This window comes from Cnephaeus nilssonii (genome assembly GCF_951640355.1).
Source record: "Cnephaeus nilssonii genome assembly, chromosome: 4".
In the NCBI taxonomy this organism is placed as follows: domain Eukaryota; kingdom Metazoa; phylum Chordata; class Mammalia; order Chiroptera; family Vespertilionidae; genus Cnephaeus; species Cnephaeus nilssonii.
In genome coordinates, this window is record NC_137075.1 from 10,370,799 (window position 1) to 10,394,045 (window position 23,247).

Sequence of the window (23,247 nt, forward strand, 5' to 3'; positions counted from 1 at the left end):
TATGTGTGTATAAATATCTCTTCAAGATGCTAATTTCAATTTGGGGGTTATATACCCAGAAATGGAATTACTGAATCATATGGTAATTATATTTTTAAATTTTTGAGGAACTATTTCACATTGTAACTATACAATTTTACATTCTGTGTGACAATAATTTTAAAGCAGACCTGAGGCCCTGAACCTAACTGTCCCCTATACCTGGGCTCCTGAGCATTAAAGAAAAAAAACCAACATGATATAGAAAAATGTTAGTTACATGCAAACAAGTGGTTAGAATAAGATGGTACTTGGAGACATTGTAGAAAATAGGTCTACCAAAAATTAGGTACAGCAGTATAGCAGCAGATTCAGAAATTACCAAAAAATCGGTACAGTGGTCTGGTAGGGTTAAGTTTTAAAATTATATGTATCATAAAATTGATGTAAGAACACTAAATTTTAACAGTGATCTTATTTTCTTCTATTTCCAATTTTTCTAAAATAAATACGTTTCAGTTTTATAATTGGAAAAAATTATTTTAAAAGCTTACCTTTCTAACACATTTGACTGTTTCTCAAATATTTTCAACATGGCGTTCAGTCGATTTGGTACTGAATACATAGTTTCTATTGTTTAAAAAAAAAGAAAACATTTAAAGGTATTATAAATGATTGAAGTTTACCTCCATGGTGATATAACTCACTTCTATACGTGTAAGAACTACACAAGCATAGGGAAGAGACAGCAGGCTCATATTAAGTACTCAAGGAACAAAATGCTTAAGATAAAAATAGTGCCATTTGCAAGACACTATACTACTTTACATTTTCCTAATACTCAAACCAAAAAAAAAAAAAGGAAGATACTATCGGCATTTGAAAATAAATAAATTGAGGCTCAAGAGTGGTTATATAACACTAAAGGTCTGGTGCATGAAGTTTGTGCATGGAGGGGGGGTTCCCTCAGCCCAGCCTGCACCCACTCCAATCAGGGACCCCTCGGGGGATGTCCAACTGTCGGTTTAGGCCCGATTCTAGGGATTCGGTTTAGGCCCGATTCTAGGGATCGGGCCTAAACCAGTGATCAGACATCCTTCTCACAATCTGGGACCGCTGGCTCCTAACCACTCACCTGTCTTGCCTGCCTAATTGCCCCTAACCTATTTGTCTGCCTTCCTGATCATCCCTAACTGCTTCTGCCTGCCTAATCACCCCTAACTGCCCTCACCTGCCAGTCTGATCTCTCCCCTAACTGCTCTCCCCTGCTGGCCTTATCACCCCTAATTGCCTCTGCCTGCCTGATCACCCCTAACTGCCCTCCTCTGCTGGCCAATTTGGTTCTGACTGGTCAGTTTTTATGCCAGTCAGCATCAAAAGCTCTGCCTCCTAGGCAGCCATTGGCTCCTCACACTTCACCCAAATTTGGTTCTGATTGGTCAGTGTCTATGCCAGTCAGTGTCAAAAGCTCTGCCTCTTAGGCAGCCATTAGCTCCTTACATTCACCCACATTTTATTCTGATTGGTCAGTTTCTATGCTGGTCAGTGTCTCTGGGCCTATGAATGGGGCCTGATCAGAAAGGTGGGGCTGATTAGCAGCCCCTGTGGAGGCCTGGAAAGAAATGGAGGCATGGGTATTGGCCAGGCGGGGAGAGAAAGAGAGGCAAGTTCTGATCAACGGCTGCCACAGAGGCTATGAATTAGACCCTGCCTCTCTCTCTCTCTGCAGGCCTTTCTCCAGGCCCGATCCAGAGCCTCCTAGGCAGTCACTGCTGGGTTAGGGCGCTGGCAGTGGCCCCAGTCAGTTCTGGGTCACCATAGCAAACCAGCACTGACTTCCAGTCTGGTCAAGCCTTCAGCTGTAATGGTCCTTATGACCCTGGCTCTTTATTATATAGATGATCAAAACTATGCATCTATAAGGGACAAAAGTAGAATGAGGTCCAGTGTGTGTGACCTCCTTCTGAAATCCTATCTAATCTAATAAAAAAGTAAAATGCAAATTTACCATCACTCCAACACACAAGATGGCTGCCCCCATGTGGTCAAAGATGGCCACCCCCATGTGGACACAAGATGGCCACCACAAGATGGCCAGCAGGGGAGGGCAGTTGGGGGTGATCAGGCTTGCAGGGGAGGGCAGTTGGGGGGAACCAGGCCTGAAGGGGAGGACAGTTGGGGGGATCAGTCCTTCAGGGGAGGGCAGTTGGGGGAAACTGGGCCAGCAGGGGAGAGCAATTAGGGGTGATCAGGCCTGCAGAGGAGGGCAGTTAGGGGCAATAAAGCTGGCAGGGGAGCAGTTAGGCATCAGTCTGGCTGGCAGTGGAGTGGTTAGGGAGTGATCAGCCTGGCAGGCAAGTGGTTAGGGGCAATCAGGCAGGCAGGCAGGCAATCAGTTTGGAGCCAGCTGTCCTGGATTGTGAGAGGGATGTCCGACTGCCCATTTAGGCCTGATCCCCTAACTGCATCAAAGAGTAATATACAAATTGACCATCACTCCAATACACAAGATGGCTGCCCCCATGTGGTCAAAGATGGCCACCCCCATGTGGACACAAGATGGCCACCACAAGATGGCCGTCAAGGGAGGGCAGTTGTGGGTGATCAGGCCAGCAGGGGAGGGCAGTTGGGGGGAACCAGGCCTGCAGGGGATTGGGCCTAAATGGGCAGTTGGACATCCCTAGAGTGGTCCCAGATTGGAGAGGGTGCAGGCTGGGCTGAGGAACACACACACACACACACACACACACACACACACACTCGTGCATGAATTTCATGCACCAGGCCTCTAGTTATATATAAGAAGACTCTAGTATGCTTAGAGAACTGCTTTGGTTGTTGCAGCTAAGCCAGTAAGTTCTATGGGAAGAATCTAACAACCTTGCTAAATGTTTTCAACTGAATTAAATAACCCATAAAGTTACCTAAGATGCTACTTAAAAGGAACCCAAGATAATAAGGATCCATAACAATGAACTCTTAGGGTAGTAATACAAGACTCTTCAATCTTGAAACACAGGATTATATGACAAAAAACAGTCCCTGCACTGTTTTTGCTATATAAACAAGACATTACAAGTACAAAGAAAATGTTAAGTAACATAAAAGCAAACCACAGTTCCTTCCTATGCATCAACATGAGATGTCTCTCCATTTACTTATATCTTCTTTAATTTCTTTCATCAGAATGTTGTACTTTTCATCATATACATCTTGTACATATTTAATTAGATTAATATCTTAGTATTGAGTTTTGGTGTGGATGCAAATGGTGTGTGTAAAGTTACAAATTCTACTTTGTTCATTGTTTATATATAGGGAATAAATGCAATAAGAAAATTCAATATTTTAAGATGCCAGTTTCTGCCAATTTGATTTTTAGATTCAATGTGATCCCAATCAAAATCCCAGCAAGTTATTTTGTGTATATCAACAACCTAAATTCTAAACTTTATATGGAAAGGCAAGAGATCAAGAGAAGCCAATATAATATTAAAGAATAAAGTAGAATAACTGACACTATCCAAATTTAAGACTTACTAGAAAACCTACAATAATTCAGTTTGCAAAAGAATAAATGAACAGATAAATGGAACTGAGTAGAGATCCCAGAAATAAACTCATACAAATATAGTCAACTGGTCTTTGGCAAAAGAACAAAGGCACAAAGGTTAGTCTTAATGGAAATAGATTAGTCTTTTCAATGTATGAGACTGGACAAACTGGAAAATTACATGCCCCAAATAATAATAATCTAGACAGAGACATTACACCTTTACAAAGATTAACTCAAAGTGGATCACAGATTTAAATGTAAAATATAAAAGTTCTAGAATATAATATAGGATAAGATCTAGATTACCATGGATTTAAATATAACATTTTAGATACATCACCAAAAGCACAATTCATGAAAGAAAAAACTGAAAAGTTAAACTTTATTAAAATTAAGAACTTCTGCTCTGCACAAGATGCTTGCTAAGACAATAAAAATATAAGCTGTAGACTGAAAGAAAATTTTTACAAAATGCATATCTGATAAAGCACTTGTGTTCAAAGTATACAACAAACTCTTAAAACTCAACAATAAGAAAGCAAACAACCAGGTGGAGGAAAAAGCAGCAGAGTAGATGAAAGTTACACTCACCACCTCTCAAGACCAAGCTGGAATTAAATTATAGAATAATCAACCTGAATAACCAACTGAAGACTAGATGAACAAAAGTCTTATGGCCAAAGACTTACAGAAGAAGCCACATTGAGAAGGGCTGAGACTAAAGGAGGGCTAGCCTCATACCCATGTGTGGCAGCTGAGAATCCAGACATATATATCAGCTGCAAGGGTCCACACCTGAGTTATATAGGGTCTCAACAACAAACTAGGCTCCACAGCCTAAAGCACCATTGCTAAAAAGAGGTGTCCACATCACAAATGGCTGTGAAAATCAGCATGGATTCTTTATGCCAGGGAGAGACAGAGTCTTCTAGAAACCCAGGCACCCTCTTAAAAGGCCACTGCACAAATTTCATCGATAGCCACTCACCCTGGTAGAGGGAGGGTGCATCAGAGCACACTGGAGTTGTTTGAAGACAGACTGGGTTTTGTGGCTCCAGTGAGAATGCTAAAAGAACAGCCACCAAGATCACTGTGCCTAGTCACTCTCTCACACCATCATAGACACCATCCTTCCTGAATCAAGCATTCCTCTCTTTAAGACCTCAGCCAGGGTAAATGCATTAGACCCAACCTCCCAAATCCCTGGCCTTGGCCCTGCTGAGTTCACCTCCTTCAATAAGTTTGCTATGTAAAACTGTGGTGTACACTTTTTTGAAGGGATGTTGAAGGTGAACTCAGGAGGAGTCAGAGACTGAGTTGTGAGGCTAGGCCATTTCCCTTCATCCAGCCATGAGATAGCAGCAGTTTCATGCCATCTGTGTGACAGAGCAGCACAGGAGGGCCACGCACCCCAAGCAATCACAGCAGTGGCACCCTTGTGCCAGAACAGCAGCACCACACTCCCCAAGCACCATAGGAGAAGTGCCCTATCCACCTGTGCACCAGAATAACTGGGCCCCTTGGGACATATCACCGTGCACTATCCCCACCCAGGAGTTCCAGAACAGTGGCCCAGGAATTTCACCCCTGATGCCAGAGCAGTGGCACTCCACACTCCCAAAGTTGTTCCAACAGGCCCACCATAGAAAACCATAAGCTCGACCTGCCTGACTGCCAGTGGCCCCATCCTGCCCAGCATGCACTCTGCAGTAATGTCTGGTGGGCTCTTGCCAGCCTTGTCCCATTGTGCAGAAGACTCTCCAGGAGGTCCAGGCAGACTCTGGGAAAAACTAAGTCATGTGTCTATATCCTGAGAATCTTGGCCAGTGGCCTCAGACCCAGTTCTGGAATCAAGTTTTAAACTGCGTCAAAACCGGTTTAGCTCAGTGGATAGAGCGTCAGCCTGTGGACTGAAGGGTCCCAGGTTCGATTCCGGTCAAGGGCATGTACCTTGGTTGCGGGCACATCCCCAGTAGGGGGTGTGCAGGAGGCAGCTGGTCGATGTTTCTCTCTCATCGATGTTTCTAACTCTCTATCCCTCTCCCTTACTCTCTGTAAAAAATCAATAAAATATATTTTTTAAAAAAAAAGAAAAGAAACTGTATTAATCTGGTGAATACCACTCACACCCTTACCTAGTGATTCACTGAGAACCTATCTCATGCAACTCACATATTTCCAAAGGTTTTTTCAATAAGTGAACCTAACCATCAGCTAGCAGGTAGAAGCATATTTTGGGAAACCTTGGGCCTTTTGCTGACCTGCCCCTGGGCTCCATACTTATAAACATGGGCCTTGGTGCACAGCTTTGCCCTTCCCATGCACACCCAGGCCCAGGAGAGGCAATCACAAATTGTGGATCACACTGTAACTCCAAACAGATATCCCAGGGCCTGTCCTAGGCAGCACCTGATATTCATCTGCACTGGAGTACCTCCAAAGTGGCCCCATAACCAATATATTCAGTGGTAGGATTCAGATTCTATCACAGCATGATCCAATTGATAAGTAGCACATACACAAAAAGAGATCTCAGCAGGCACCAGACAAAATTAGGGTGAAATCTGTTTCATGGGGTCAGCACACACCTCATACATTACAGATTGAGGTCAGTATTCATAGCAAACCAGAAGGTCAATCCAACCAACAGACAGACCAAAAGCAATCAAAATCAACTACATCAGGAAGGTTCACATCACTCACAAAAAGAAAATTCCTGGAGCACTTATCTCAGGTGATCAGGAACACTGTGCAACTGAGCCCCAGTGGACTTCTAGAATACAAGGGCATCACACCAAAACTGGGAGACATAGCAGACTTACTTAATACATAGAATCAAATACAGAGAGGCAGCAAAATGGGGAGGAAAAGAAACATGTCCCAAATGTAAAAAAAAAAAAAAAAAAAAAAAAAAAAGTAAATAAAAATGGAGAAATACACAGAAAAAAAAAAAAAACTAAATGAAATGAAGGCAAACAAGCTACCAGAACAGAGTTCAGAAAATAGTTATAAGAATTCTCATGGGGGTGAACAGATAAACAGTGAGAACTCACACAAAAGACAGTGAACATTCTTTAAAATGTAGAAACCATTTAAAAAAAAAACACAATAATAATAAATAAAGAAACAATACCTGAAATGAAGAATACCCTAGAAAAAAATCAACAGCAGATTAAGGATAAAGCAGAGGATAGAATCAGTGATCTAGAAGACAGAAGATCAAAAAAACACCCAATCAGGAAGAAGGAAGACAGTGAGGAGAGAAAGTGTGAGAGAGTGAGGGAGTGAAAGGAGAGTGTGTGGACGTGTGTAGTGGTGTGTGTGTGAGCTAGGGACAGTTAGATCCTGTAGGACTTTCAGGGGCTGGTGGACTGGGCAGTCTTAGACCCCGCTGCTGCTGCAAACACTTTCAGGCGGCCAGCACTGGCACAGAAAGCATGCCATCTTGAAGGGAAGAATTGCTGTGGCTAGGATTCTACCCTCACCACCACCCAGACTGGCCTCTGATGCAAATTGGGACCCTACTGGACAAAGACCTGCTACCATAGTTGCAGGCCCAGGGACACTAAGACTCCAGACACTCTGGCCACAGATTTCTGTGAGTCATAGAGCACATCCCCCTCCCCACCGGCCCGTCACACTGGTATAAGGCCTGCACAATGAGCAGGCCTTCCACAACACCGGGCGACTGTGCAAAACCGACCCCTAGCAGGCCAGGAACTCTGATTATTGGCGTGTGTGCTGAAGGCTGCACGAAGTGCCAGTGACATTGATTCTCTGCACGTGCAAGCAGGGACTATTTTTGTCATCACGTGTGCATGGGGACTCTGATTATCAGCGCACGCAGACTGATTCTTGGCACTGCATGAGGCTGCACTGAGCACCAATGACTCTGATTCTCAGTGCCCGCATGTGGGGACTCTGTTTCTTGTCATGCAGGCATGGGGACCCTGATTCTCAGAGCGTGTGTGAGGCAGAGAACCAGAGACTCCAATTATTGATCTTGGCACACACACACATACACAGGGGACTCTAATTCTTGGTGCATGCATGCAGGGACTCTATTTCTTAGCGCGCGTGTGCCGGGACCCTGATTCTAGGTGTGCACGATTCTCAGCATGCACATGGGGACTCTAATTCTTGGTGCATGCAAGAGGCCACACTAAGCACCCATGACTCTGATTCTTGGTGCAGGCACACAGGGATTCTGACTCTCAGTGCACGAGGCTCCTGCTGACCACAGCAGCCAAACATCTCTGTGTTTGAGCTCTTCAGTGACCATCGGGTGGCGCAATGCTCCAGCCTCACATGGTTCAGAGCCCTGAAACTCAGCGTTTGGACCTTCTAGTGATAGCTAGAATGGGGAGACAACTAAACAATCCCCAAAGGAAAGAAAAAGAGGAATCACCAAGAAAAGAAATAAGTGAAATGGAGACATACAATATGTCAGGAAAAGAATTCAAAATAATGGTCATAGAGTGCATAAACTGGATGGACAAGAAAATCAACAACCTATGCAAAAATCAGGAAGAAATCGAAAGTGATATAGCTACAATCAAAAATGTGATGGAGGGTTTTAACAGTAGACTAGAGGAAGCAGAGGACCAAATTAGTGAGTTAGAAGATAAGGTAGAGAAACAAGCCCAATCTGAACAACAACGGGAGAAAAAAAAATAAAAAGCAGGAGTAGAGCCTAAGGGAGCTTTGAGACAACATGAAACAAAATAACATAGATATAATAGGGATGCTAGCAGGACAAGAAGAGCAAGAATTAGATAATCTATTTGAAGAAATAATGACAGAAAACTTTCCTGATATGGGGAAGAAAAAGTCACACAAGCACAGAGTCCCAAGCAAGATGAACCCCAAAAGACCCACATCAAGACACATCATAATTACAATGGCAAACATTAACAACAAAGAGAGAATCATAAAGGCTGCTAGAGATAGACAGAGAGTTACCTACAAAGGATCTCCCATCATATTATCAAATGATTTCTTAACAGAAACACATCAAGCCAAAAGACAATGGAATGAAGTATACAAAGTGATGCAAAGCAAAGTACTAACTCCAAGAATACTCTATCCAGCAAGGCTATCAATCAAATATGAAGAGGAAATCAGGAGCTTCGCAGACAAAAAAAAAAAGGCTAAGGGAGTTTATCACTACCAAGCCAGCAATGCAAGAAATACTAAAGGGACTGTTGTAAAAAGGAAGAAATAGAAAGGGAAGAAGGAACACAGGCATAGAGAATATAAATGGCTACAAACAAGTACCTATCAATAACATTAGATGTAAATGGACTAAATGCTCAAATCAAAAGACATTGAGTGACTGAATGGATAAGAAAACATGATATAGATAGATGATAGATAGATAGATAGATAGATAGATAGATAGATAGATAGATGATAGATAGATAGATAGATAGATAGATAGATAGATAGACAGACAGATAGAGATATAGTCTACAAGAGATTCACCTCAGAACAAGGGACTCACAGAGACTGAAAGTGAAGGGATGGAAAATTATCTTCCAGGCAAATGGAAATGAAAAAAAAAAGCAGAGTTAGCAATACTTATATCTGATAAAATAGACCTCAAAGTGAAGACCATAACAAGAGACAATGAAGGCCACTTCATAATTCTAAAGGGATTGATACAACAAGAGGATATAACTCTGGTAAACATATATGCACCCAAGGCAGGAGCACCCAAATACATAAAAGAAAAAAAAACTTCTGGAAGATATCATGGGAGAGATTGACAACAATAAAATCATAGTAGGAGACTTTAATACCCCATTAACATCATTGGATAAATCCTCTAGACAAAAATCAGCAAAGAAATAGCAATCCTAAATGACTCACTAGATCAGATGGAATTAATTGACATCTTTAGAACAATCAACCCCAAAGCTATAAAAAATACATTTTTCTCAAGCGTACATGGGACATTTTCAAAGATAGACCTCATATTAGGACACAGGCAAAGTATCTCCAAATTCAAGAAGATAGAAATCATATCAAGCATCTTCTCGGATCACAATGGCATAAAATAAAAAACAATCACAAACATTCAAACACTTGGAGGCTGAATAACATACTATTAAAAATGATTGGGTTACCAAAGAGATCAAATAAGTAATAAAAAACATCTTAGAAACAAATGACAATGAAAACACAACAATCCAAAATGTATGGGAAACAGCGAAAGCAGTCCTGAGAGGGAAGTTCATAGCATTACAGGCCTACCTCAAAAGGAAGGAAGGAAGGAAGGAAGGAAGGAAGGAAGGAAGGAAGGAAGGAAGGAAGGAAGGAAGGAAGGAAGGAAGGAAGGAAGGAAGAGAGAGGGAGGGAGGGAGGGAGGCTGGTAATAAACCATTTACATGTGCAACTTGAAGAATTAGAAAGAGAACAAAAAGAAAAGCCCAGAGTGAGCAGAAGAAAGGAGATAATAAAGATCAAAGAAGAAATAAATGACATAGAGACCAAAAATTAACAATACAAAAGATCCATGAAACCAAGAGCTTGTTCTTTGAAATGATAAACAAGATTGATGATCTCTAGCCAGGTTCACCAAGAAGCAAAGAGAGAGGACCCAAATAAACAAAATCAGAAATGAAAGAGGCGAAATAACAACAGACCCCACAGAAATACAAAGGATTGTAAAAAAAAAAAATACAATGAGCAACTCTATTCCAACAAACTGGTCAATCTAGAAGAAATGGACATATTCCTAGAAAAATACGACCTATGACCTTCCGAAACTCAAACAGGAAGAATCAAAAAAATCTGAATAGGATGATAACTATGGAGGAAATTGAAGCAGTCATCAAAAAACTTCCAACAAACAAAAGCCCTGGACCAGATGGCTTCATGGGGGAATTTTATCAAACACTCAAAGAAGAAATAAAACCTACCTTCCTCAGTCTATTCTAAAAAATTCAAAAAGAAGGAACACTTCCAAGGTCTTTCTAAGAAGACAGCATTACCCTAATCCCAAAACCAGATAAAGACAACACAAAGAAAGAGAATTACAGGCCAATATCCCTCATGAACATAGATGCCAAAATTCTCAACAAAACTGTAGCAAATCAAATCCAGCATTACATTAGTAAGATCATATACCATTACCACATGGGATTTATTCCAGGGATACAGACTGGTAAAATACCTGAAATCAATAAACATGATACATCACATAAACAAATTGAGAGACAAAAATCACATATTCATATCAATTGATGCAGAAAAAGCATTTGACAAAATTGATAAAAACCCTCAGCAAAGTGGGAATAGAAGGATCATACCTCAACATAATAAAAGCCATATATGACAAACCTACCACCAAAATCATATTCAATGGGCAAAAATTAAAACCATTTCCCTTAAGAACAGGAACAAGACAAGGATGCCAACTCTCACCACTCCTGTTAGACATAGTACTGGAAGTGCTAACCATTGCAATTAGACAAGAAGAAGAAATAAAAGGCATTCAAAGTGGAAAGGAGGATGTAAAACTGTCATTATTTGCAGATGACTTAATAAATGAATTTGGCAATGTAGGAGGGTACAAAATTAACACCCAGAAATCTACAGAAAGAGAAATTTAAAAAGAAATCCCATTTACCATTGCAACAAAAAAATTAAGATACCTAGGAATAAACTTAACTAATAAAAAAATGGAAGAATATGGCGTGTTCATGGTTTGGTAGAATTAACATCATTAAAATGTCCATACTACCCAAAGCAATCTATAGATTCAATGCAATCTCCATTAAAATACCCATGGCATATTTCACAGACCTAGAATAAACTCTCCAAAAATTCATATGAAATCAAAGAAGACCCCGAATAGCCATAGAAATCATGAGAAATAAAAATAAAGTAAGAAGGATCTCAATACCAGATATCAAGGTATATTACCAAGTCACTGTCCTCAAAACTACCTGGTACTGGCACAAGAACAGACATATAGACCAATGGAGCAGAACAGAGAACCCAGAAATCAACCCAAGATACTGTGCTCAATTAATTTTTTACAAAGGAGGCAAGAGCATACAATGGAGTCAAGACAGTCTCTTCAATAAATGGGGTTGGGTAAACTGGACAGATATGTGCAAAAAAATGAAACTAGACCACCAACTTACACCATACACAAAAAATAAACACAAAATAGATAAAGGACTAAAACATAAGATGGGAAACCATAAAAATCTTAGAAGAATCCACAGTCAGCAAAATATCAGACCTATCTCGTAGCAATATCTTTGTACTACAGCTCCTAGGGCAATGGAAACTAAAGAGAAAATAAACAAATGGGACTACATAAAAATAAAAAACTTCTGCACAGCAAAAGAAACCATCAACAAAACAATAAGGAAGCCCACTGCATGGGAGAATATACTTGCCAAGGTTATCTCTGATAAGAGTTTAATCTCTCAAAATGTATAAGGAACTCATTCAATTTAACAAAAGGAAGATAAACAATCCAATCAAAAAATGGGCAAAGGACCTAAATAGACAATTTCTAAAGGGGACATACAGAAGGCCAAGAGACATATGAAAACATGCTCAGTCACTAATCATCTGAGAGATGCAAATCAAAAGGATAATGAGGTACCATCTCACACTGGTCAGAATAACTATCATCAACAAATCAACAAATGACAAGTGCTGGAGAGGATGTGGAGAAAAATGAACCCTCATGCAATGCTGGTGGGAATGCAGACTAGTTCTGCCACTGTGGAAAACAATATGGAGTTTCCTCGAAAAATTAAAAACAGAACTTCCATTTGACCCAGTAATCCCATTTTTAGGAATATATCCCAATAAATCATATTGCCTCAGCTATATGAGAAACACCAATCAGAAAGGACATATGCATCCCTATGTTCATAGCAGCACAATTTACAATAGCTAAGATTTGGAAACAGCCTAAATTCCCATCAGTAGGTGAGTGGATTAAAAATTCTGGTACATCTATACAATGGAATACTATGCTGCTATAAAAAAAGGAATTCTTACCATTTGCAACAGCACGGATGGAACTGGAGAACATTATGCTAAGTGAAATAAGCCTGTCATAGAAAGGTAAATATCACATGATCTCACTCATTTGTGGAATATAATAAACATAAACTGATTAACAAAAGCAGATCCAAAGAAGCATTGAACAGACTTTTAAACCTCAGAGCGATGGCAAGCAAAGGGGTGGGGAGTAAGAGATCTACCAAAGGACTTATATGCATGCATATAAGCATAACCAATAGACATAGACAGTAGGGGGGTGAGGGCATGTACTGGGAAGTGGGAGTGGCCAAGGAGAGGTCAATGGGGGGAAAATGAGACATATGTAATACTTTAATCAATAAAGAATTTTTTAAAAAGAAGATACCATATTCATGAATAGGAAGAATTAACATCATTAAGATGTCCATACTACCAAAAGCCATCTATAGATTCAAAGCAAGCCCAGTCAAAATACCAACGTCGTATTTTGCAGGACTAAAACAAATAATCCAAAAATGTATATGGAACCACACACAAAAATTGCCTCAGCTATATGAGAAAGATGAAAAAAGATGGAGCTGCCAGGCTACCCTATATAAAGTTATACTACAAGGCCATAGTAATAAAAATTTTTAAAAAAAAGCATGGTACCACCACAAAAACAGACATAGATCAATGAAACAGAATAGTGAGCCCAGAAATAAACCCACATCTATAAACAAAAACATACAATGGGGTAAGTATAGTCTATTCTATTAATGGTCTTGGAAAAATTGAACAGATAAGTGTAACAAAATGAAACTTCTTACAACATATACAAGAATAAATTTAAAATGGATTAAAAACTTATATGTAATACTCAAAACCATAAAAATCCTAGAAAAAAACATATACAGTAAAATATATGACATTTCTCAGAGCAATCTTTTTTCTGATATATCTCCTTGGGCAAAGAAAATAAAACAAAAAAATAAACAATGGGATTATGTCAAACTTAAAAAAGAAACCATCAAAAAAATGAAGAGACAACCTATACATAAGACAACATATTTGCCAATGATACATCTGATAAGGGGTTAATATCCAACATTTATTCAGAACTCATATGTGAGAACCACGCCAATAAGGGCACAGAGAACTTGTATTTGTACACTGGGATGTTCAAGGCCATTCTGGCATGTGCCTAAACAGGATGTCCAAGGATTCTGAGCCTGGCAATCGTAATCAGGCTAAGATGCCGAGTGGGTTCAAGGACACACAGTACACTGTGCCCTTCTGTAGCCAAAATATGATTGATGTCACTGTTGACAATCAGCCTTCTTTGTCTCAGGAGTAATATACAAGTTACTGACCAGTTAGTCTGTTAGAGCAGTTGGGCAGAGAGCTCCAAGAAGTAGAAGCAGGAGCACAGAGAATGTAGTGTGTGGGAGAGACTAGAGAGCTCAGACGGAGCTGAGAGCTGGTACTGCCATGATGTACTAAGAGCTCATAGAGAGCTCTGATATAGTTACCATGTTAACCAGCCAATGTGCTTGGCAGGGGTAACAGGAGAAGCTGCTGAGCCAGAGAGTTGAGATACCACTACAATGTAAGGCAATGAGTTTAGAGGCAGTGGACAGCTGCTCAGATAAGGACTGTGAGTACAGAAACTAATGCTACTACTGTGTAGAAAAGATATGTATTCACCAGCCAGTGTCTGGCTGCCTGCCTGTATGGACTTTGCTGTAAAGAATTGTTTTGTGTGATGGTTATATGGCCACTAGCTTCTGCAATAAAGACTCATTCTTATACACCCACAACTTCTCATAACTTCTCCATCTGCCCTGCCACCAATAATTGACCTGCTGACTTTGACATCATGCTACTCAAAAACAAGAACAACAAAACCATTCACTTAAAAAATGGCGGGGGACCCAAATAGGCATTTCTTCAAACGGAACACATAGTTAATAGACATGTGAAAGATGGTCAACATCACCAATACCCAGAGAAATGCAAATTAAAACCATAATAAGATATCAACTCACACTGATAGTCAGAATGGCTATCGTCAGTAAATCCACAAATGGTGAGTGTTGGTGAGGATATGGAGAATGATAACCTTTATGTACTGTTGGTGGGAATGCTGACAATATGGAAAACAGTATGGAGGGTCCTTAAAATTTTTTACATAAATGGGCCTTTCAACTCACTGATTCTACTTCTAGGGATTTATCCGTAGAAACACAAAACACTAATTCTAAAGAATATATGCACCCCTATGTTCATTGCAGGGTTATTTACCATAGCCAAGCTATGGAAGCAACCCAAATGCCCATCAATAGATGAGTCAATAAAAAAAAGCTGTGATATATATATATATATATATATATATATATATATATATATATACTCATCCATAAAAATAATGAAATATTATCATTTGCAACAGCAAATGATTTCACTTATATATGAAATCTAAAGAACAAAATAAATGACCCTAGCAGGTTTTGCTCAGTGGATAGAGGGTCAGCCTGTGGATTAAAGGGTCCCAGGTTCCACTCCAGCGAAGGGCACATGACCAGGTTACAGCCTCGATCCCCAGTAGGGGGCATGCAGGAGGCAGCTGATCGGTGATTCTCTCTCATCATTGATGTTTTTACCTCTCCCTCCCTCTCCCGTCCTCTCTGAAATCATAAATATATTTTTTTAAATAAAGAACAAAATAAATGAACAAACAAAATTGAAACAGACTCATACATACAAAGAGAGAACTAGTAGGTGCCAGAGTGAAAGAGGTGTTGGGACAACTGAGTAAAAGAGGTGAAGGGAGTAAGAAGCACAAATTGGTATAACATAGTCACAGGGAAGTAAGAAAAGCATAGGAAATATAGCCAATAATATTGTGATGACTGTGTATGGTGCCAGTTGGAGTAATGGAGACATCAAAGGGCAATACTTCATAAAGTACTAGAGGCCTGGTGCACAAAGTCGTGCACCAGTGGGTTTCCTCAGCCTGGCCTGTGGGATTGGGCTGAAACTGGCTCTCCAACATCCCCCAAGGGGTCCAGGATTGTGAGAGGGCCCAGGCCAGACCAAGGGACCCCACTGGTGCACGATCAGGGTCAGGGAGGGATGCAGGAGGTTGGCCAGTGGGGAGGGACCACAGCAGGGCTCCAGAGTGTGACTGGTTCAGTCCCAATCGGCCAGACCCCAGCAACAAGCTCACCTACCAGCTGGAGCGTCTGCCTTCTGGTGGTCAGTGCATGTCATAGCAAGCAGTTGAGCGGCCTTAGCATATCATTACCATATTATGCTTTGATTGATTGAATGGCCGATTGGACGACCAGACACTTAGCATATTAGGCTTTTATTATATAGGCAAGGATATGGTTCTCTAACCAACAAAGCTATATACCCAAAGCCAATACATGATAAAATTTTAAAAACTCCAACAATCTAACCTTATACCTAAAGAAATTGTAAAAAGAATAGCAAACAAAGCCCAAAGTGAGTAGAAGGAAGGAAATAAAAATATCAGAGCAGAAATAAATGAAATAGAGTCTAAATTAACAATACAAAAGATCAATACAAGAGCTCATTCTTGGGATTATGGAAAATGGCGGCAGAATAGACAGATGTGTTCTGAGCCTTGTCCCGGAGCAGAAAGAAGGAGCAGCTGAGGGTCACACGGGGAGTGTTTATTGGCAAGCTAAGGGACAGCTAAACTCCAGGAGAAGGTGGGGAACTGCTGGATAAGGTTCCCCTGACCGTGCAGCCCACACTGTGGCTGCGGCTGGGTCCCCTCCCGGAGCTACAGGCTCAGAAGGGGAAACCTCACCACCTTGGAAGGGAAACTGGATCTTATCGGAAGCCTGAAAATCCACAACTGCAACAACCACGGAAAAGCTAGGAGCCCCAGAACACGGGTCCCCAATTGGCGCAAACACGCGGATTCAAAGGAGCTCTTTACTCCACCAGGGAAAGGTCAGATTTCACCAGGGAAAAGGAGATAGAGAACTACATAACCAGACATCCAGAGAAGAGAGACCACGGGGAGAAAAAGAAACAGCCCGCATATGAAAGAAAAGCAGGCATCACCAGAAAAGGAAGTAAACGAATTAGAGGCAAGCAACCTATCAGAGAAAGAATTCAGAGAAATGGTCATAAGGTGGATGAAAAGAATGGAAGACAAATTTGACAATATGAGTAAGAACCAAGAGGAAATTAAGAAGAACCAAGAAGAAATGAAAAATGACATTGCTGCTGTAAAGAACACTATAGAAAGCATAAAGAGTAGACTAGAAGAAACAGAGGACCGCATCAGTGAGCTAGAAGACAAAATGGAAAAAAATATCCAAGTAGAGCAGCTTCTAGAAAAAAAACTAAAAAGCAGGAGGAGAGCCTAAGGGAACTTTAGGACAACACGAAACAAAACAACATCTGCATAATAGGCATTGCAGAAGGAAAAGAAACTGAGCAAGGAATAGAAAATCTGTTTGAAGAAATAATGACAGAAAACTTTCCTGATATAGAGAAGAAAAAAAACTCACACAACTCCAAGAAGCTCACAGAGTCCCAAGCAAAATAAACCCCAAAAGACCGACACCAAGGCACATTATAATTAAATTGGCAAACACCAAAGACAAAGAATCTTAAAAGCGACCAGAGAGAGACAGAAAGTTACATACAAAGGAACCCACATCAGATTAGCAACTGATTTCTCAACAGAAACTCCTCAGGCCGGAAGAGAATGAAATGAAATATACACATGCATGCAAAGGAAGGGGCTGAATCCAAGATTACTGTACCCAGCAAGGCTATCAATCAAAATTGAAGGTGAAATCAGTAGCTTCACAGACAAAGAAGCACTAAGGGAATTTATCACCAACAAACCAACAATGCAAGAAATGCTGAAGGGTCTGCTAAAAAAAAAATAGGAAGCGAAGAAGGAACACAGGGGTATAGAATAAAAATGGTGACAAATAAGTACCTATCAATAATAACTTTAAATGTAAATGGATTAAAAGCCCCAATCAAAAGACATAGGGTAATGGATTGGATAAGAAAACAAGACCCATATATCTGCTGTTTGCAATAAACCCATCTCAGAAAAAAAGACGCACACAGACTGAGGGTGAAGGGATGGAAAACGGTTTCCAGGTGAATGGAAATGGAAAAAAAGCTGGGGTAGCAATACTTATATCTGACAAATTAGATCTCAAAGTGAAGGACATTACAAGAGATAATGAAGGCCACTTCATAATACTAAAGGGAGCAATCCAACAAGAAGAAATAACTCTGGTAAACATATACGCACCTACTACAGGAGCACCCAAATACATTTTAAAAAAATACTCCTGGAGGATATCAAGGGAGAGATTGACAGCAATACAATCATAGTAGGAGACTTTAATACCCCACTATCACCATTGGACAAATTCTCTGAACAAAAAATCAGCAAAGAAACATCAATCCTAAATGACTCACTAGACCAGATGGAATTAATTGACATCTTCAGAACATTTCACCCCAAAGCCATAGAATATACATTCTTCTCAAGTGCACAGGGGTCATTTTCAAAGATAGACCATATGCTGGGACATAGGCAAAGTCTATTCAAATTCAAGAATATAGAAATCATATCAAGCATCTTCTCAGATCACAGTGGCATAAAACTGGAAATCAACTACAATAAAAACAATCCAAAGAAATCAAACACATGGAGACTAAAAAGAATGCTATTAAACAATGACTGGGTCACCAGAGAGATCAAAGAAGAAATAAAAAAACATCATGGCAACAAATGACAATGAAAGCACAACAATCCAAAATCTATCGGACACAGCATAAGCAGTCTTGAGAGGAAAGTTCATAGCACTACAAGCCTACTGCAAAAAAAACAAGAAACAATGGTAATAAATTACCTAACCCTACAATTCAAAGAGTTAGAAAAAGAGCAACAAGAAAAGCCCAGTGTAAGCAGAGGAAGGAAATAATAAAGATCAGAGCGGAGATAAACGACATAGAGACCAAAGAAACAATACAAAATATCAACAAAACCAAGAGCTGGTTCTTTGAAAGGATAAACAAGATTGATGAACCTCTAGCCAGGCTCACGAAGAAGCAAAGAGAGAGGACCCAAATAAACAAAATCAGTAATGAAAGAGGAGAAATAACAACACACCACACCGAAATACAAAGTATTGTTAAAAAATACTACAAACAACTTTATTCCAACAAACTGGACAACCTGGAGAAAATGGACATATTCCTAGAAAAATATAACCTTCCAAAATTCAATCAGGAAGAATCTAAACAGCTCCATAGGCCAGTAACTATGGAAGAAATTGAAGCAGTCATCAAAAAGCTTCCAGCAAACAAAAGCCCGGGGCCAGATGGCTTCACAGGAGAGTTTTACCAAACATTCAAGGAAGAACTAAAACCTATCCTCAGACTATTCCAAAAAATTCAAGAGGAAGGAACACTTCCAAGCTCCTTCTATGAAGCCAACATCACCCTAATACCAAAACCAGATAAAGACAACACAATGAAAGACAATTACAGGACAATATGCCTCATGAACAAAGATGCCAAAATCCTCAACAAAATTCTAGCAAATTGGCTCCAGCAGTACATCAGAAAGATCATACACCATGACCAAGTAGGATTTATCCAAGGAATGCAAGGATGGTACGATATCCGCAAATCAATAAACGTGATACATCACATCAACAAACTGAGAGACAAAGATCACATAGTCATAAATTGATGCAGAAAAAGCATTTGACAAAATCCAACACCCTTTCCTGATAAAATCTCTCAACAAGGTGGGAATAGAAGAATCATACCTCAACATAATAAAAGCTATATACTATAAACCCACAGCAAACATCATAATCAATGGACAAAAACTAAAACCATTTCCCCTAAGAACAGGAACAAGACAGGGATGCCCACTCTCACCACTCTTGTTTGACATAGTACTGGAATTATTAGCCATTGCAATTAGAAAAGAAGAAGAAATAAAAGGCCTCCAAATTGGAAAAGAAGAAGTAAAGCTGTCCTTATTTGCAGATGACATGATATTGTACATAAAAAACCCAAAAGACTTCATCAAAAAACTAAGACTTAATAAATAAATTAGGCAACGTAGCAGGATACAAAATTAATGCCAAGAAATCTATGGCCTTTCTATACACCAATAGTGAACTTACAGAAAGAGAGACTAAAAAAGCAATCCCATTTACCATCACACCAAAATAATTAAGATATCTAGGAATAAACTTAACTAAGGAGGTAAAAGACTTATATGTGGAAAACTATAGGACACTGAAAAAAGAGATAGAGGAAGATATAAACAGATGGAAGAACATACCATGTTCATGGATTGGTAGAATCAACATCGTTAAAATGTCCATACTACCCAAAGCAATCTATAGATTCAATGCACTCCCCATTAAAATACCAAGGGCATATTTCACAGACCTACAAAGAACTCTCCAAAAATTAATCTGGAATAAAAAAAGACTCTTAATAGCCATAGCAATCCTGAGAAAGAAGAATAAAGTAGGAGGGATCTCAATACCAGATTTCAAGCTGTATTACAAAGCCACTGTTCTCAAAACAGCATGGTACTGGCACAAGAACAGACATATAGACCAATGGAATAAAATAGAGAATCCAGATGTCAACCCAAACCACTATGTTCAATTAATATTTTACAAAGGAGGCATGAACATACAATGGAGTCAAGACAGTCTCTTCAGTAAATGGTGTTGAGAAAATCGGACAGATACATGCAAAAAAATGAAACTAGATCACCAACTTACACCATACACAAAAATCAACTCAAAATGGATACAGGACTTAAACATAAGATGGGAAACCATAAAAATACTAGAGGAATACACAGGCAGCAAAATCTCAGACATATGCCGAAAGAACTTCTTCACTGATACTGCCCCTAGGGCAATGGAAGCTAAAGAGAAAATAAACAAATGGGACTACATCAAAATAAAAAGCTTTTTTTACAGCAAAAGAAATCTTCAACAACAAGAAAGCCCACTGTATGGGAGAACATATTTGCAAATGTTGCCACTGATAAAGGTTTAATCTCCAACATCTACAGGAGGCTTATACAACTTAATAAAAGGAAGATAAGTGATCCAATAAAAAAAAATGGGCAACGAACCAAAATAGAATCTTTTCAAACGAAAACAGAAGGAAGGCCAAGATACACATGAAAACATGCTCAAAGTCACTAATTATCTGAGAGATGCAAATCAAAACAACAATGTGGTACCATCTCACACCTGTCAGAATGGCTATCATCAACAAATCAACAAACAACAAATGCTGGCAGGATGCGGAGAAAAAGGAACCCTCGTGCACTGCTGATGGGAATACAGACTGGTACAGTCACTGTGGAGAAAAGTATGGAGTTTCCTCAAAAAAATAAAAATGTAACTCCCATTTGACCCAGTAATCCCACTTCTAGGAATATGTCCCAAGAAAACAGAAACACCAATCAGAAAGGATATATGCACCCCTATGTTCATAGCAGCACAATTTACAATAGCTAAGATTTGGAAACAGCCTAGGTGCCCATCAGCAGATGACTGGATCAGAAAACTATGGTACATCTACACAATGGAATACTATGCTTCCATTAAAAAGAAGGAATTCTTACCATTTGCAGCAACCTGGATGGAATTGGAGAACATTATACTAAGTGAAATAAGCCAGTCAATGAAAGAAAAATTCCACATGATCTCACTCATTTATGGTTAATAAAGAACATTATAAACTGATGAACAAAAAGATAGATACAGGGACAGTAAAGCATCAAACAGACTGTCAAATTACAGCAGGAAGTTTAGGGAGAGTTGGGGGAGATAAGAGATCAACTGAAGGACTTGTATGCATACATATAAGCATAACCAATGGACACAAAACTCTGGTGGGTGAGGGCATGTATGGGAATGGGGGGGGGGCAATGGTAAGATATGTACACATATAATACCTTAATAAAAAAATGAAGAGAAAAAAAAGAAAGGCAAAAAAAAGAGAGCTCATTCTTTGAAAAGATAAACAAGTTTTGTAAACTTTTAACCAGACTCATCAAGAAAGAAAGAGAGATGATTCAAATAAATATAATCAGAAATGAAAGAGGAGAAGTAACAACTGACACCACAGAAATACAAAAGATTATAAGAATACTAGAGGCCTGGTGCACGAATTAGAGCATGGGTGGGGTTCCTTGGCCTTGTCGGAGAGAGAGGCCTATCAGGGGGCTAGCCAGTTAGGGGAAAGGGACCCTGGGAGGTTGACCAGCAGGCTTCCTGATTGGGGCCTATAGGGCGGGTGGCCTGGCCGGCAGTGGGGAGGGGCCATAGAAGGTTGGCTGTGGGAGCAGACTGACCACCAGGGGGAAGCTCCTGCATTGAGCATCTGCCCCCTGGTGGTCAGTGCGCATCATAGCAACTGGTTAACCAGTTGTGACGATCATTCCTGTTGTTTGTTCATAACGGTCACTTAGGCTTTTATATATATAGATATTACAAACAGCTATACACCAACAAATTGGCCAATATGTAAGAAATCTTGACAGACTAATTACAACTAATTTAATTAAAAAACAACTCCAGCAAACAAAAGTCCTGGTCTGGATGGCTTCACATGTGAATTTCACCAAATATTCAAAGAAGAACTAACATCTATCCTTCTCAAACTATTCAAAAAAATTCAAGGTGAGTAAAGACTCCCAAGCTCATTTTACAAAGACAACATTATCCTAATTCCAATACCAAGTAAAGACACCACAAAGAAAAAAATTATAGGCTAATATCCCTGATGAACATAAATGCAAATATCCTCAACACAATATTAACAAACCAAATCCAGAAATACATTAAAATATTAAGCACCATGATCATATGAGATTTATTCCTGGGATTCAAGGTTGGTACAATATCTGCAAATCAATTCACCTGACATACCACATAAACAAAAGGAAAATTATATGATCCTATCTATAGACATAGAAAAAGAATTTCACAAAATCCAGCACTTCTTTAAGATAGAAACTCTCAGCAAAGTGGGAATAAAGGGAACAGACATCAACATAATGAAGGCCATATGTGATAAACCCAGTCAACATACTCAATGAGCAAAAACTAAAACCATTTCCCTTAATATCAGAAACAAGAAATGTATGTTCACTTTCACCACTCTTGTTCATCATAGTAGTGGAAGTCCTAGGCATAGCAATAAGACTAGAAGAAGAAATAAAAGGAATCCAAATTGGAAAGGAAGATGTAAAACTGTCATTATTGAGAGGAAGATGGCTGCTGACAGGAAAGCAGATTGCAAGATAGTGTGTGAGTGAGATAACAAAATGAGAGTGTGTGGTCATACGGGGAGTGAATATTTGTGGGTGAGGGACAGCTATACTCCAAGGGACTGTTGGGGATTGCTGGACCAGGCTCCTCTGACCAGGCAGCCTCCACTGCTGCTGAAATCTCTCCCAGATCAACTGGCTCTGCCGCGGAGACCATGCCATCTTGAAGGGGAGAGTGGCTGTTATCGGAAGCCTACACATACCAGGACTCTACAACCACAACACCCAGGAAACAGCTGTGAACCCAGAAACACCGGATGTCAAGCAGCATGGACTCAGATGAGCTCTGCACCTTCTCACAGAAAGGTCAGATTTC

The 23,247-nt window shown here is 39.8% G+C and overlaps 1 protein-coding gene across 1 annotated transcript in view; it reads right to left on the reverse strand.

Annotated features, from left to right (window-relative positions):
- Nucleotides 1–23,247, reverse strand: part of LOC307097523 (coiled-coil domain-containing protein 7-like) — a gene marked incomplete at both ends in the record, with an annotated part of 279,504 nt that overhangs the window by 143,746 nt on the left and 112,511 nt on the right. Inside the window, one exon of the mRNA XM_079767665.1 lies at nt 534–609. Coding sequence (XP_079623791.1) covers nt 534–609 — 76 coding nt within the window. The remainder of the gene's footprint in view (nt 1–533; nt 610–23,247) is intronic.